General features: G+C 52.7%; 2 protein-coding genes across 2 annotated transcripts in view; both read left to right on the forward strand.

Moving 5' to 3' along the window:
- Positions 1-10,110, forward strand: part of FN3K (fructosamine 3 kinase) — a 34,486-nt gene extending 24,376 nt beyond the window's left edge. Inside the window, exons 3-6 of the mRNA XM_023194114.1 lie at positions 1,475-1,566; positions 2,022-2,104; positions 7,707-7,829; positions 9,585-10,110. Coding sequence (XP_023049882.1) covers positions 1,475-1,566; positions 2,022-2,104; positions 7,707-7,829; positions 9,585-9,923 — 637 coding nt within the window. The 3' untranslated portion in view covers positions 9,924-10,110. The remainder of the gene's footprint in view (positions 1-1,474; positions 1,567-2,021; positions 2,105-7,706; positions 7,830-9,584) is intronic.
- A 691-nt stretch (positions 10,111-10,801) lies between these two features.
- The window catches only part of TBCD (tubulin folding cofactor D), a 180,027-nt gene continuing 174,915 nt past the window's right edge, over positions 10,802-15,913 (forward strand). Inside the window, exons 1-2 of the mRNA XM_023194085.3 lie at positions 10,802-11,204; positions 14,565-14,615. Of these exons, the coding sequence (XP_023049853.2) occupies positions 11,021-11,204; positions 14,565-14,615 (235 nt within the window). The 5' untranslated portion in view covers positions 10,802-11,020. The remainder of the gene's footprint in view (positions 11,205-14,564; positions 14,616-15,913) is intronic.

Here is a 15,913-nt window from a genome sequence, read left to right on the forward strand (position 1 = left end):
GGCCGAGACGGGTGGATCACGAGGTCAGGAGATCGAGACCATCCTGGTTAACACGGTGAAACCCCGTCTCTACTAAAGAATACAAAAAACTAGCCGGGCGAGGTGGCGGGCGCCTGTAGTCCCAGCTACTCGGGAGGCTGAGGCAGGAGAATGGCATGAACCCTGGAGGCGGAGCTTGCAGTGAGCTGAGATCTGGCCACTGCACTCCAGTCCGGGCGACAGAGCAAGACTCCGCCTCACAAAAAAAAAAAAAAAAACCAAACTTTCCAGGCGAGGTGGTGGGTGCCTGGAGTCCCAATTACTTGGGAGGCTGAGGCAGGAGAATGGCGTGAACCCGAAAGGCGGAGCTTGCAGTGAGCTGAGATCCGGCCACTGCACTCCAGTTTGGGCAACAGAGCGAGACTCCGTCTCAAAAAAAAAAAAAAAAAGACAGATTCTTACTCTGTCATCCAGGCTGGAGTGCAGTGATGCAGTCTAGGCTCACTGCAAGCTCTGCCTCCTGGGTTCTAGTGATTCTTCTGCCTCAGCCTGCTAAGTAGCTGGGACTACAGGTGCCTGCCACCACGCCAGGCTAATTTTTGTATTTTTAGTAGAGATGGGGTTTCACCATATTGGCCAGGATGGTCTTGAAATCCTGACCTCATGATCTGCCCGCCTTGGCCTCCCAAAGTGCTGGGATTAGAGGCATGAGCCACCATGCCTGGTCTCCAGTCTTTTTCCTATTTGTGATTTACATTGGTTTTCACAAAAACATTTGTAGCTGATTTTTGTTTTAATTTTTAAATTTCTTGTAGAGATGGGATCTCACTGTGTTGCCCAGGCTGGTCTTCAGCTCATGGCCTCATGCAGTCCTCCCACCTCAGCCTCCCAGAGTGCTGGGATTGTAGGCTGGAGCCACTGTGCCCCTGTGCCTGGCCCTGCATTTTCACTTATCATTACTTTTTCAGCACTCCTCCCTGAATTCCTGGTACCTCCCAAGACTTCTGTTGAAGCTCACTTGGTTAATTCCTCTTGGTGATTACATGATTTTATTTTCTGGAAAGGGTCATTGCCAGTGCTAGGCATGGTGGTTGACACCTGTAATCCCAGTATTTTGGAAAGCCAAGGCAGGAGGAGACCCCATCTCTTAAAAAAAAAAAAAAAAAAAAAAAGCCAGGAATGGTGGCACAGGCATGTGGTCCCACTTAGTTGTGAGGCTGAGGTGGGAAGATTGCTTGAGACCTAGAAGTCAAGGCTGCAGTGAGCCATGATTGTGCCACTGCACTCCAGCCTGGATGACAGAGCAAGGCCCGGCCCCAGAAAAGAAAGAAAAAGGAAAAGAAAGAGTCATCTCCTGGTGTTTACTTTTTACTGTTTAAAGAGTGGAAAGTAGTTTTTCGTGTATTTAAAACATTTCTCAAAAATGGAACAAACAAACTGGGTGGTGTTATTTATCATTTGTTGTTTTAATGAGCTGCATTTCTTCTTTCCTTAGTCAAGCATCAAAACTTGGAGAGCAGATGGCAGATTTGCACCTTTACAACCAGAAACTCAGGGAGAAGTTGAAGGAGGAGGAGAACAGAGTGGGTATGTTCAGATTGCTTTTTGGTACCCTTGACCCAGCCACACTGTCTACCTTAGATTGGTGCTCATGGTACTTCTTGGTGGCATTTCGACAGTAGGCCGAGTTATATCCATCTCTCTTTACACTACATTATGAAAATGAGATTATTAAATAAGAATTTTGATGTAGCTGACAAGCTAGTAGAATTGGCACATGATCCCTTTTATACCCAGCCCTCCTTTCTGGTGTGCTTGAGGTAATAATAACCCCTTTTATACCCAGCCCTGCTGTCCAGTGTGCTTGAGGTAGGACTGTCCTGGCAGATCCATATATTGACTAATTGCTATTGTATGTAGTACATCCTCAGACCACCCATATTCTAGCATGCGTAGCCCAGGCGTATACTGATGCTCTGCTGAGGTCTGGCATCTAAGAGAAAGACAAACAGCTCCTTCAGGTCAAGGATCTCTGTCAACAGGCCGAAGAGGTGAGGGTGCTGAGCCTCGGTATGTGAACAAGTTCGGCTTCCACACGGTGACGTGCTGCGGCTTCATCCCGCAGGTGAGTGCCTGGGTGAGGGTGTTCCCTGATACCCTAATGCTGGTTACCCACTCTTTATACGTGACAGAATGCCAGTCCCCCAGGCACCAGCAAGATTGACTACCTGATTTCTGAAAGCAGAGGACAAGCTGTGAAACCTGGAAAGGGGAGAGCAGATACCAAGGGTCACTGAGCTGAGCTGGGCAGGCTCATGTGACGTGCTGGGGCAGGCAGATCAGCATTCGAAGCAGAGGGGGCCTCAAGTGCAAAGGTTGTGTTGCACAAGGCTCCTGATGAGTATGAGGGACTGGAGACTGCGTGATGGGTAGCGTGCAAAGTCAGGGATTAAGTCCTCATTACTCAGCTCCTCTCCTGAAGCCTTTACAAATTATTATTTATGTAGATACAATTGAGATATAATTCACATAAGATCCACCATTTTAAAGGATTAGAATTAATTGGTTTTAGTACATTCACAATGGTGTGCAGCCATCACTGCTGTTTAACTCCAGAACATTTTCTTTGTGTGTTTTTTTTTTTTTTGAGACGGAGTCTCGCTGTGTTGCCCAGACTGGAGTGCAGTGGCCAGATCTCGGCTCACTGCAAGCTCCGCCTCCCAGGTTTACGCCATTCTCCTGCCTCAGCCTCCCGAGTAGCTGGGACTACAGGCACCTGCCACCGCGCCTGGCTAGTTTCTTTGTATTTTTTAGTAGACACGGGGTTTCATCGTGTTAGCCAGGATGGTCTCGAGCAGAATCCATTAGCAGTCACTCCCCATTTTCCCCTTCCCTGGTCCCTGGCAGCCTCTAATGTACCTTCTCTCTCTTTGAATTGGCCTATTCTGGATATTTCATATGACTGGAATCACAGAATATGTGACCTTTTGTGTCTGGCTTCTTTCACTCAGCATCATGTTTCACGGCTCTTCCATGTTGTGGCAGGTGTTAGAATGTTATTCTTTTATGGCTGAATGATATTCCATTATATGGCTAGACCACATGTTTCTTTATGTATTCCTTTTTTTTTTTTTTTGAGATGGAGTCTTGCTCTGTTGCCCAGACTGGAGTGCAGTGGCACGATCTCTGCTCACTGCAAGCTCTGCCTCCTGGGTTTATGCCATTCTCCTGCCTCAGCCTCCCAAGTAGCTGGGACGACAGGCGCCCGCCACCACGCCTGGCTAATTTTTTGTATTTTTAGTAGAGACGGGGTTTCACTGTGTTAGCCAGGATGGTCTCGAACTCCTGACCTCATGATCCGCCCGCCTCGGCCTCCCAAAGTGCTGGGTTTACAGGCGTGAGCCACCGCGCCCGGCCTGAGTATTCCTTTTTATGGCTGAATAATACTGGGGCTTCTTGAACATCATCTTTGGAATCTGTGAAGTTCCAGAGAAGGCTTTGGACAGCCCAAGTGCTCTGTGCTTCCCTCAAAGCAGCCATTATTGGACCATATTTTGGTTTTGTTAGGAACACACACCCATTATATAGGAGCGAGTTCCGAGTCACTGCTTCTTGAAGAGAGAATACTTTCCAGTCTGTCTCCTGGTCGAAGCCCGTCCTGACTAGTTGGGTCCCTGCGGACAATGGCCAAGCTCTCCCTGGCGCAGGTGGAGGGCGAGTCTCCCAGCTGGAGGTCACTTGGGGCAGGATCCTCATGACGCCCAAGCAGATTTAGGGTTCCCAGCCCACAGGCAGTCCTCACAGCTGGGCTCGTGACAACTGCACATGGAGCTTACCAGGTTTACCAAGGCCCCCGAGATCTCAGCCACAGCTGGCTCCCCTGGGGTCACACACCTGTTCGGAGCCAGTGAGCAGCACCCTCTTCATCGTCCGGGTGAGCACGGCTGGGCGCAGCCTGTGGTCCTGCTGTGGATGCTGAGGTCAAGGGTTGCAAGTGGCTGGGTCTACAGGACTTGGCTGGCCCAGCAGGGTAGTGTTTCAAAGAAACGAAGTGAAATCTTACCCAAAGCCCCCGAAGCAGACAAGAAGGGGGCTGGTCTGTTTGGAGCACAGGGAGGCCCTCAATGCCCCTCAGACTCCAGGATCAAAGAACCCACCTCAGATCAGGTGCAGCCTGGCTAGGAAGGGCGAGGGGCCAGGGAGGACACCTGCGCAGCTTCCTGCACGTCATGCCTCGGACAGCACCAGGTTGCAGAGGCTTCCCACTCCTTGGGAGGGCTGAATGGGTCCTGGGGGAGTGTGTGCTGCAGCCACTCGGGGGCAGTGCTGAGCGGTGGGCTCCTCGGACACCTGGGCACTAAGGCCCGCCCAGGCTGCCCGCAGGGTCGGCTGCGGTGCTTGCCCCATGCTCTGGACACGGCCCCGTACAGGCACCGTTCTAAGCGCTTCATCAGACTCAACTCACCCACTTGCCCCAGCAGGTAACCAGACAGATAATGTCATTGATCCGTTGTATAGATGAGGAAAGTGATGTGCAGAGTTCACACCGGGGTCTGTGGAGCTTGTCGGTGGGGCAGCCGGTCTTCGACTCTCGGACTGGCTTCATAGCACAGGCCCTGACCACGGCATGGCCCCTCTGTCAGGGGAGGCCTGGTCTTTGGAACCAGCTGTGTACCCAGGTGGCCCTTCCCTGGGCAGCGTGGAGGATCACAGCCCCTCTGTTCAGGTGGTGGGACTGGGCGAGCCCATGCTGGTCTCCTGCTCCCAACACTAAGCCTGGTTGTCTTCTGGAAAGAGGACAGAGCTCAGACGCTGGGAGCTTGGGCAGGCAAATGGGAAGTGACGGGAGGCTGCACGGTGCACCTCTGAGCTGGGGATCTGACAGCCAGGCTGTGGGGAGGGGCCTTTCCATCCTTCTCTTGAGGTGCACAGAGCACCAGGGGGTGAGCCCAGGGGCCGAGTCACCACAGCACGCATGTGCAGGGAGAGTCTTGGTGGGAGCCACTGATGAGGGCGGTCCTCCCCAAAGGAGTTTTACAAAATAACCCTTTGTATAAAATCAACTTCGTATTTTTCTCTACTGAGGTATAACTGACATAAATTGCACCCATTTAAGACGTATAATTTGGTACATTTTGACATGTTTGTACCTGTGAACCTCTTACCACAGTCAAGGTGAGTATACTGATTACCCGCCAAAAGTCTCCTCGTGCCCTTCCCTGCCCCTGGGCAACCATTCATCGGTATTGTCACTGTAGATTAGTTTGCATCTTGTGGAATTTAATATAAATAGAGTCATGTGGTATGCCTTCTTTCTATCTGCCTTCTCTCACTCAGCATAATCATTCTGATATTTATTCAAGTCTAAAATCCTTTGCTCTTCATCCCTGATACGCATCCATGTTGCATGTGTCAAAAGTCCATTCCACTGTATGGATCTAACACAGCCTGTTTATCCCTTCACACCTGGATGGATTTCTGGGTCATTTCCAGTTTTTGCTTATACACATAAAGCTGCTGTGAACCTTTGTGTACAAATCCTGGTCTGGACAAATGCTTCCACTTACCTTGGGTAAATACCTAGGAGGGGAAGGACTGTGTCCTGTGGTAGGTCCATATTTAGCTCTTTAACAAACTACCACACTCTTTTCCAAAGTGGTTGCGCCCTGTTACAGTCCCACCAGCAGCATATGAGAGTTCCAGTTCCTCCACATCCTTGTCAACACTTGAGATTTTCTGTTTTAAATTACAGCCATCCTAGTGGGCGTGAAATATTATCTCACTGAGGCTCTACTTTGCATTTCCATAATGACTAAAGATGTGGGGCATCTACTCGTGTGCCTGTTTGCTGACAAAATACCTTCTTTGGTGAACCATGTGTTCAATTATTCTGCCCAATTTGTGAATAGGGGTTTTTCTTATTGAGTTTTGAGAGTTCTTTGTATATTTAGGATATAAGTCTTTTACCAGATACATGATTTGCAAATAGTGTCTCCTAGTTTATTTTCCTGCAAGTGTCCTTCAGAGGCCAGGCACGGTGGCTCACACCTGTAATCCCAGCACTTTGGGAGGCCGAGGCAGGCAGATCACTTGAGGTCAGGAGTTCAAGACCAGCCTGGCCAACATGGTAAAACCCCATCTCTACTAAAAATACCAAAAAGTTAGCCAGGCATGGTGGCGGGCACCTGTAATCCCAGCTACTTGAAAGGCTGAGGGAGGAGAATCGCTTGAACCTGGGAGGCGAAGAGGTTGCAGTGAGCCGAGATCATGCCATTTGTACTCCAACCTGGGCAACAAGAACAAAACTTGGTCTCAGAAAAAAATAATTCCTTATTATCCTTTTTTTGTTGTTGAGATGGAGTCTTGCTCTGTTGAGCAGGCTGGAGTGCAGTGGTGCGATCTCGGCTAACTGCAACCCCTGCCTCCCGGGTTCAAGCAATTCTCCTATCTCAGTCTCCCAAGCAGCTGAGACTACAGGCGCCTGCCACCACGCCGGGCTAATTTTTGTCTTTTTAGTAGAGATGGGATTTCACCATATTGGCCAGGATGGTCTCGAACTCCTGACCTCGTGATCCACCTGCCTCGGCCTCCCAAAGTGCTGGGATTACAGGCATGAGCCACTGTGCCTGGCCTCTGCTTACATTAGGTTTAATGTGCTCTTCTTTTTCTGGTTGGTTAAGGTAGAAGCTGAGGTCATTACTGTGAGATCTTTGCTAACACAGACGTTTAGTGCTATACATTTCCCCCAAGTACTGCTTTAGTGGCATCTCACAAATTATAAGTTGTGTTTTTGCTTTCATTCAATTGACAACACTTTCTCATTTCCCTTTTGAAGTCTTCCTTACACAGATTTTAGAAGTGTGTTAGTTTTCAAATATTTGAGGATTTCCCATAAATTTTCCTATTGTTTGTTTTGTTTTGTTTTTCTGAGACGGAGTCTTGCTCTGTCGCCAGGCTGGAGTGCAGTGGCACAATCTCGGCTCACTGCAACCTCTGCTTCCTGGTTTCAAGCCATTCTCCTCCCTCAGCCTCCTTAGTAGCTGGGACTACAGGCGTGCACCACCACGCCCAGCTAGTTGAGTGATCTTGGCTCATTGCAACCTCCGCCTCCAGGTTCAAGCGATTCTCCTGCCTCAGCCTCCTGAGTAGCTGGGATTACAGGCACACGCCACCACATCCGGCTACTTTTGTATTTTTAGAAGAGATGGCATTTCCCCCGTGTTGCCCAGGCTGGTCTTTAACTCCTGGGCTCAAGGGATCCACCTGCCTTGGCCTCCCAAAGTGCTGGGATTACAGGCGTGAGCCACCGCGCCCAGCCTCCACCTTTCTTTTGACGAGTGTTAGCATGGTGTATCTTTTCCATCCTTTTAAGTTTTTTTTTTTTTTTTTTATAATAATGTCTTTTTGCACATAACTTACTGTTGGATTTGCTTTATTTTTCCAACCTGCCAATCTGTCATTTTCCTAGAGTATTTATTTTTGACATTTGTATTTAACGTGCTTAGTCATATGGTTAGGTTTGAGTCTGTCATCTGGGATTTTTTGTCTGTCTCATCTGCCCTTTGTTCCCTCTTTACCTGCCTTCTTCTGGGTCAAGTATTTTATGTTTCTGTCTTACCTCCTTCGTTGGCTTACTAGCTCTCTTTGCTGTGTTTTTTATGGTCCCTCTAGGTTAGCAGCACTTGGCTCCGAATTGCAACACTGGCCTCTTTTCCCTTGTTGCGCAGGTGAATGAGTGGCAGGATGACTGGCCCACCTTTTTCGCCCGGCACCGGCTCCAGGCGCAGCTGGACCTCATTGAGAAGGACTATGCTGACCGAGAGGCACGAGAACTCTGGTCCCGGCTACAGGTGGGCACGGCAGTCACTTCTCTGGGAAAGAGCTGGTTCTCTCCTGGTCCCACTGCGTTTGGGCGGGGTCCTCCGTAAAACTGAGCTGGAGCCCGGAACACTGAGCTCTGGAGCGCAGCGGGTCAAGTCAGGGACACATCAGGGAGGAAGGGGGGCAGGGGCAGGGGGTTCCCCTGACAGGGAATCCGAAAGGGGTGAGAAGTGAAGACACACTTGGCTCCTAGCGCTCCTCTCCATTGCTAGGTTCCCAGGTATTTAACCTGACTTGCCTCATGTGAAACACAGGTGCTTGTAAATGGTGGCGTTTACCATGATCACTTTTCTTACTATCAGTAACACTTGTCCACTCCATCCTGTTCCTCTCCCATGGGAAGATGTAGGTGCCAGATGCTCCAGAGTGGCCACTTTCAAAACATAACTCTCGGCCAGGCGCGATGGCTCACGCCTGTAATCGCAGCACTTTGGGAGGCCTAGGTGGGCATGGATCACTTGAGGTCAGGAGTTTGAGACCAGCCTGGCCAACATGGTGAAACCCCATCTCCACTAAAAATGCAAAAATTGGCTGGGCGCGGTGGCTCAAGCCTGTAATCCCAGCACTTTGGGAGGCCGAGACGGGCGGATCACGAGGTCAGGAGATCGAGACCATCCTGGCTAACACGGTGAAACCCCGTCTCTACTAAAAAATACAAAAAAACTAGCCGGGCGAGGTGGTGGGCGCCTATAGTCCCAGCTACTCGGGAGGCTGAGGCAGGAGAATGGCGTAAACCCAGGAGGCAGAGCTTGTAGTGAGCCGAGATCCGGCCACTGCACTCCAGCCCGGGTGACAGAGCAAGACTCCATCTCAAAAAAAAAAAAAGCAAAAATTAACCGTGCATGGTGGTGCATGCCTGTAATCCCAGCTACTCGGGAGGCTGAGGCAGGATAATTGCTTGAACCCGGGAGGTGGAGGCTGCAGTGAGTGGAGATTGCACCGTTGCACTCCAGCCTGGACGACAGAGCGAGATCCTGTCTCGAAAAGAAAAAAAAAAAAAAATCAAAATATAACTCTCAAAATGTTAAAAAAGGATGTGCATGTCAATCCAGAGTGAGTATGCGTCAAAGAGGCTTTAACTCATTAATGAAGAAACTAGGCTGGGTACAGTGGCTCACGCCTGTAATCTTAGCACTTTGGGAGGCCGAGGTGACTGGATTACCTGAGGTCAGGATTTCAAGACCAGACTGGCCAATATGGTGAAACCCTATCTCTACTAAAAATACAAAAATTGGCCGGGCGTGGTGGCGGGCGCCTGTAATCTCAGCTAGTCAGGAGGCTGAGGCAGGAGAATCACTTGAATCCGGGAGGCGGAGGTTGCAGTGAGTGGAGATGGCGCCACTGCACTCCAGCCTGGGTGACAGAGCGAGACTTCATCTCAAAGAAAAAACAAAACCTGCAGACATGCATGTGCAGTGAAATAAAAGTGGAGAGAGTTTGCGAAGGTAGCGCAACACTGCTTCCTATTCTGCAGCTTGATTAAAATTGCAACCCCGGAGTTTCTCCACTGTGTGGAGCTTCTAGACCTAAGTTAGGAGGAAATCCTAAGTGAGACAAAGCTGGACTCCTCTGAAGTCAGGTGGCCCCTATTTCTGGGCTCGCAGGCAGTGCTGGGGCTGGACACCAGAGCAGCTCGCGAGGGGGCTTTGCCTTATTTCCAAGAAGGAGGTGACGAGGCCGGGGCGCCCCGAGGCCAGCGGTAACTGCAGCCGTTGCTCTTGTAGGTGAAGATCCCGGATCTGTTTTGTGGCTTAGAGATTGTCCCCGCGTTGCTCCACGGGGATCTCTGGTCGGGAAACGTGGCTGAGGACGACGTGGGGCCCATTATTTACGACCCGGCTTCCTTCTATGGCCATTCGGAGTTTGAACTGGCAATCGCCTTGATGTTTGGGGGGTTCCCCAGATCCTTCTTCACCGCCTACCACCGGAAGATCCCCAAGGCTCCGGGCTTCGACCAGCGGCTGCTGCTCTACCAGTTGTTCAACTACCTGAACCACTGGAACCACTTCGGGCGGGAGTACAGGAGCCCTTCGCTGGGCACCATGCGGAGGCTGCTCAAGTAGCGGCCCCTGCCCCTGCTCATGCCCCTGCCCCCCTTCCCCCTGCCCCTGTCCCCCCGTCTCCGACCCCCCGGTTCCGTCACCCCGTCCCTGCCCCCCGTCCCCGTCCCTTTGTCCCCGTCCCTCCCGACCCGCCCCCCTTCCCCCTGACCCCTCCCAGATCCTGGGGACCAATAAAGCCCGCAGCGGGCCTCGGCTGGCGTCCTGCGCCTCCTTCCTCCGCGCGTGGGGGAGCTTTTCAGGGCCAGACGCACGGCCAGCTGAGCGCGGACGTGTTTGCGGCGATTCAGGGGAAACGCACGCGGACCCGGTGGCCAAGACCAAAGTCGGCGCAGCGCCCCCGTGGGATCCGCCGGTCCCAACGCTGCGGGAGTGGGAGTCAGGTCGGCTCTGAGGGGTGGGTCCCTGGGCCCGCCTCGCGCCCCAGCGCGTGCTCAGGCCCCGCCCCTCCCGGGCCACGCGTGCTCAGGCCCCGCCCCGCTCTACCTTCCCGCGGTTCCACCGCGCATACCCGCCCCCTGCCCCCGGCGTGTTGAGGCCCCGCCCACCTTCTCCGGTCCCACCGCAAGCCCCGCCCCTCCCGCCCACGCGTGCCCGGGCCCCGCCCCAGTCGCGCCAGCCCCGCCCCCTGCCCACGCGTGCTCAGGCCCCGCCCCGGCACCCCCGGCCCCACCCACAGCCCCGCCCCCTTCCCGCCCACCGCCTGGTCAGGCCCCGCCCCGCTGTCCGCTGGCACCGGCTCCACCCCGCTGCCCGGCCCACCGCGTCTCAGGCCCCACCCCCTGTCCCGCCCTGCCCACCGCGTGCTCAGGCTCCGCCGAGCGGTCCCGCCTCCATTCGCGCCCCGTGTCTTTCCGCGGCGCGCTCTTTTGCACGCTCGCGTCCTCACGTGCACGGCGCCGTCCAGCGCGCGGTATTTTGGCAGCCGGCGCGTTCCGTAGCGAGGCCGGCGAGCGGGGTCGAAGGTCGCGGGGCGGGGCCAGCGTCGGTTGCCGCCTCAGCGGGCGCCTCCTTTTCATCCCTCATCTCTCATCCTCGGCGCTCTAGCGGAGTCGGAGCTGCGGGTCCGTGAGGCGGGGCGCGGTCCCCAGACAGCCGAGATGGCGTTGAGCGACCAGCCGGCCGCGGGCGGCCCCGAGGAGGAGGCGGAGGAGGAGACACTGGTCTTTCGCGCGGCGCTGGAAGCGTTCGGCGAGAGCGCGGAGACCCGGGCGCTGCTGGGCCGCCTGTGGGAGGTGCACGGCGGCGGCGTGGCGCGCGAGGTGGCCCTGGAGCGGTTCCGCGGTGCGTGGGCGGTGCCGCGCGCCCGCTTTCTCCCCCAGCCCGGGCTCGGCGCTCTGGGTGCACTTTCCCGGGCGGGGACCGCAGCCCGACGGCGCCGGCCGCTCTGCGAGGGCTGCCGGTGCGCGGTCCCGCGGGCCGTGGTGGGGCGCGGCCTTTCCAGGCGGGAGAGGGCCACCCCGGCGCGGGGTTCGGTGCACGGGGCAGACGCGCACCTTCCTTGGGGGGACCGTGGCCCGCGGAGCGCCTGCTCGCGCGGGGTGAAGTCTCTGCGGCCTTCCCGGGAGGCGGGGTGCAGAAGCCCTCCCGCCCCGGTCTCCGTCACTGGAGGAGGTGCCCGGGCCGGGGAGACTCGGGCCAGACCCCTCCGGACGGCCGGTCGGCCCTGCAGTGCCTGCCTCCTGTGAATGCCGTGTGGACAGGGGGATAGGGAATGAGAGGGGGAACGCGGGGAACAAACCTGCTGCAAACAAAGGGCGCCTTGGGTGGGGAGGGCAGCAGCCTGCCGGTTCCGTGGACGCGGTGGACAGAGCGGGCTGGCTGGCCGGGTCCGTGCCGCTGCAGGCGGGGCGCGGTGTGGGTACCCCGTAGAGGCCATTCAATGAATCTCAATTCTCCGAATTCAGACCCACCTTTACCGCTGTCTATAATGGATTATTTCTAAACAAGTCCTTAGGATCTCGTAAATAGTTACATAGGGTTTTGTAATTCAGTAAAATCATCTTTGTAGACCCTTTGAGTAAGAAGAACTTCTGCGTTATTTGGCCTTCCTCGTTTCGGAATGACAGCACTGTGATTTTAGGAGTCAGGCAGGGTGGGGGCCCTTGGCGCGGGAGTGCGGGCTACGGCGTCAGATGCTCCTGCCTGTGAATTCTGGCCCTGTCACTTGGACCTGATGCTTCATTGCCCGCTTCTTCGGCTGTAAGCTGGGGCGAATAACGATACCTCTGTGCGGAACTGCTCTGAGGGTGGGGGACCCTCATCCAGGAACCAGTGAAGCCAGATTTCTGGTTCCTGGTGTAAGAGCCCAATGGGTTCTTTCTTTTTTCCCTTTTTCTTTCTTTCTTTTTTTTTTTTTTGAGACGGAGTCTGGCTCTGTTCCCCAGGCTGGAGTGCAGTGGCCAGATCTCAGCTCACTGCAAGCTCCGCCTCCCGGGTTTACGCCATTCTCCTGCCTCAGCCTCCCGAGTAGCTGGGACTACAGGTGCGTGCGACCACGCCCGCCTAATTTTTTTGTATTTTTAGTAGAAACGGGTTTCACCGTGTTAGCCAGGATGGTCTGATCTCCTGACCTCGTGATCCATCCGCCTCAGCCTCCCAAAGTGAGCCACCACACCCAGCTGGAGTTTTATTATTACTCAAATCAGTTTCCCTGAGAATTTGAGGGTTAGGGTTTTTTAGAGGTAATCTGGGGGAAAGGATGCGGGTGGCTGATTGGTTAGGGGCATACAGTCATAGGGGAGTCGGAAATGATCCTCCCTGATGTGCTGAATCGCTTCTGGTTGGGGCCCCAGGAGCAGTGGGCGGGTCCAGGTGGAGCTATCATAGGTCGGAGGATGTTAGTGTAGGTGTGGGACTTGGAAACAATCTGAACAGACATCTTTAAAGGCCAGACTCAGGTTCTGCAATGGTGATGTGGTCTGCAGGAGTAATTGGGGAACTCGCATGTCTTGTGATCTCAAGAATAACGGTTGGATTATGTTACACCTTAACGGAATTCAGGCTCCCCTCCTCCTAGCCTGGTAGCCTCTTAACTAACTTTACAAAGGCAGTTGAGTTTTGGGGAAGGGCTCTTAGCATTTAAGCTATCAGCTAAATGTCTCCCAAAGGTAACTTAAGCTTGAAGACTAAAGGCATGAGGGGGTTGGCTGGATCATATCTCCCGCATTGCCGTAATTTCCTCACTGATCTAACTTTTGCAAAGGCAGTTTTGCTGGGAAGCAGTGGGTGTGTTCACATGTGGAGATGGGAGCTGCCAGATTGGACAGAAGCAGTTTCAGCTGCTGAGAGGAGGCCAACTAGGTGGCTCAGGGTCTGGGAAGTTGAGTCATGGGTTTGAAGAGCTGGCAGCTGTGTGGAAGGGAGCAGTGCCTGGATATGTTCACCAAAAATCTGAGACAAGTCTCAATCAGTTGAGGTTAAGGATGTGCCCGTGAGGCAGCCTCAGGAGGTCACATGTCCCCAAGGAAGTCAGGCTGCAGCTTAGTTTTATACGGTCTAGGGAGACATGAGACATCAATCAATACCTGTAAGATGTACATTGGTCTAGTTAGGAAAGGCGGGACATCTTGGGTGGGAGTGCGTCCAGGTCATTGGTGGATTCAAATATTTCACGATTGGTGATTGGTTGAAAGAGTTTATCCAAAGACCTGGAATCCATAGAAGGGATTGTCTAGATTAAGATAAATTGTGGAGACCAAGGTTCTTCTTATGCAGGTGAAGGTTCCAGTTAGCTGGTTTCAGAGAGAATAGATTGTAAATGCTTTTTATCAGACTAAAAAGGTACCAGACTTGGTTAATTTTCTGCTGGATCAGGGAAAAGACCTAGAAACGGAAGGGATTCTTTACAGAATGTAGCTTTTCCCCACAAGAGACAACTTATTAGGGCCATTTCAAAATATGTCAAATGTATTTTAGGGAAAAATATTTTGATTTCCTTCGGGGCCTGCTGTCATGTGATGGTATACTAGAATCAGGCTGGAATTTGCTGTCTTATTGCTACTTAAGATTTAATTACAATTTGTTACTACTTAAGTTTTAATGCTAATACTGATCAGCTGTGCCTGAATTCCAGCCGGAGGAGGGTATAATGAGGCCTGTGCGGATCCCCCCCTCGCTTCCCATCATGAGGCCTGAACAAGTTTTTTGGGTTAAGTTTGGAATGCCCTTGGCCAAGAGGAGGGGTCTGTTAGATGGCTGGGGGGCTCAGAATTTTGTTTTCAGTTTACAGGCATGTTTGGCAGGGAAATGTGAGAGGAATGCCAGGGATGTGTGTCTCACAAAGACAGCCTTGAGCTTGGCCCTTAACCGCTGGCAGAGGCAGGGGAGAGTGAAGGAAGGAATAGGCGAGGAGGAGAATCTTAGGAAGAGTATAGAGGAAGTGGGAAAAGAGGAACGGTGTGCCAAGCAAGTGAAGTGCACGAGGCTGGGCCATGGCCCTCAAAAGGCTAGAGGGAGGTGGGGCATTCCCTCCAGGTGGCCTGTGTGGCCTCCCTCAGTGAGAGGGGAGGGAGGTGTGCTCTTGAGAACTGGGAAAGAGGTGGAGCTGCTCTGTGGAAATTAGCAAGGGAAAACGGGGTTTCTCAGGCTCATGGGTATGTTTGGCCTAGTGATGGTTAATTTTCATGTTATGTTTGTTTTTAGTAATAATGGACAAATACCAGGAGCAGCCTCATCTGTTGGACCCACACCTTGGTAAGAATAGAAGCTGCTGATTTTGATCTTTCAATTACAGATGACCACAGAGGCCTTGGTGTACGGCTGACACATGCATGTGCTTTGCCAGGATAAAGGGCCAAGTGTCCCTGTCTTACTCGCTTGCAGGGCCTGGCTGATTGGTTTTAGCTGACCTGTGATAGTGGCTTGAGTTCCAGATGTCACTCTAGGCTGGGGACTGGGGGGAGAGGTGTCTGAGCTACTTTCTTCCTCTCTGCGAAAGAAACAGCATTTGCTCCTCATGTGTTTTTAGTTTACAGTAGTTTTAGTTTACATCTGAGCACATGTCTTTCTGATAATAGTCATGCAGGGTCAGGTGTTTCACATGGGCCATCATTTAATCCTCATGGCAGCTAAGGAGGGCATCTGTGGTCATCTCCGGTTTACAGATGGGGACACTGAGGCTTGGTTTTCTTACTTTAGTGTAAGGGGTGTGGTTTCTTGTTGTCTTTATTTTTGATGTATTTCACACTGATTAAAATTTTTCTTTTTCTACCTACAAATAAAACGCATGTTCCTGACAATTAACCTGGGAAAGAGGAAGGTAGCAATATTCACCACGTTGAGAGGCAGCATGGGTGGGGACTATACACCTTGGCTTCACAGCCCGGTTTCACCACTCCGTCTTTGAGCTGCTTTTTGCTTGGGTTTCCTTGCCCCCTGTGGTGTTGAGATCTGTGTGGGAGGCGCTAAGGGTCAGCCTTTCGTGTGCGCACACATACCTCTTAAAGAGTAGCTGGTGCTATGCATCCTGTTCTGGTTTTTTTCCTTCAAGTAACACATTTTGGCTGGGGGTGGTGACTCACGGCTGTAATCCCAGCACTTTGGGAGGCCGAGGCGGGTGGATCACTTGAGGTCGGGAGTTGGAGACCAGCATGACCAACATGGTGAAACCCCATCTCTACTAAAAATACAAAATTAGCCGGACGCAGTGGCGCATGCCTGTAGTCTCAGCTAGTGAGGAGGCTGAGGCAGGAGAATCGCTTGAACCAGGGAGCGGAGGTTGCAGTGAGCCGAGATTACACCACTGTACTCCAGCCTGGGTGACAGAGTGAGACTTAGGTTTTTGTAGGAGGTGAACTTTCTGGACTGTCACGGGTCTGAGGAACAAGGAATGGAGTTTTGCAGTTGGTTGATGGCATGGCTGGGTGGAGAGAGAAGGTGTGCTTCCATCCATTGTCTTTCCACTTCTAGTGTTGCCAGACCCAGACCCAGACCCAGCGTCTGGATGTCATCTTCTTCTTCTTCTTCTTCTTTTTTTTTTTTTTTTTTTTTTT

This window comes from Piliocolobus tephrosceles, chromosome 16 (assembly GCF_002776525.5).
Source record: "Piliocolobus tephrosceles isolate RC106 chromosome 16, ASM277652v3, whole genome shotgun sequence".
NCBI classification, from domain to species: Eukaryota; Metazoa; Chordata; class Mammalia; order Primates; family Cercopithecidae; genus Piliocolobus; species Piliocolobus tephrosceles.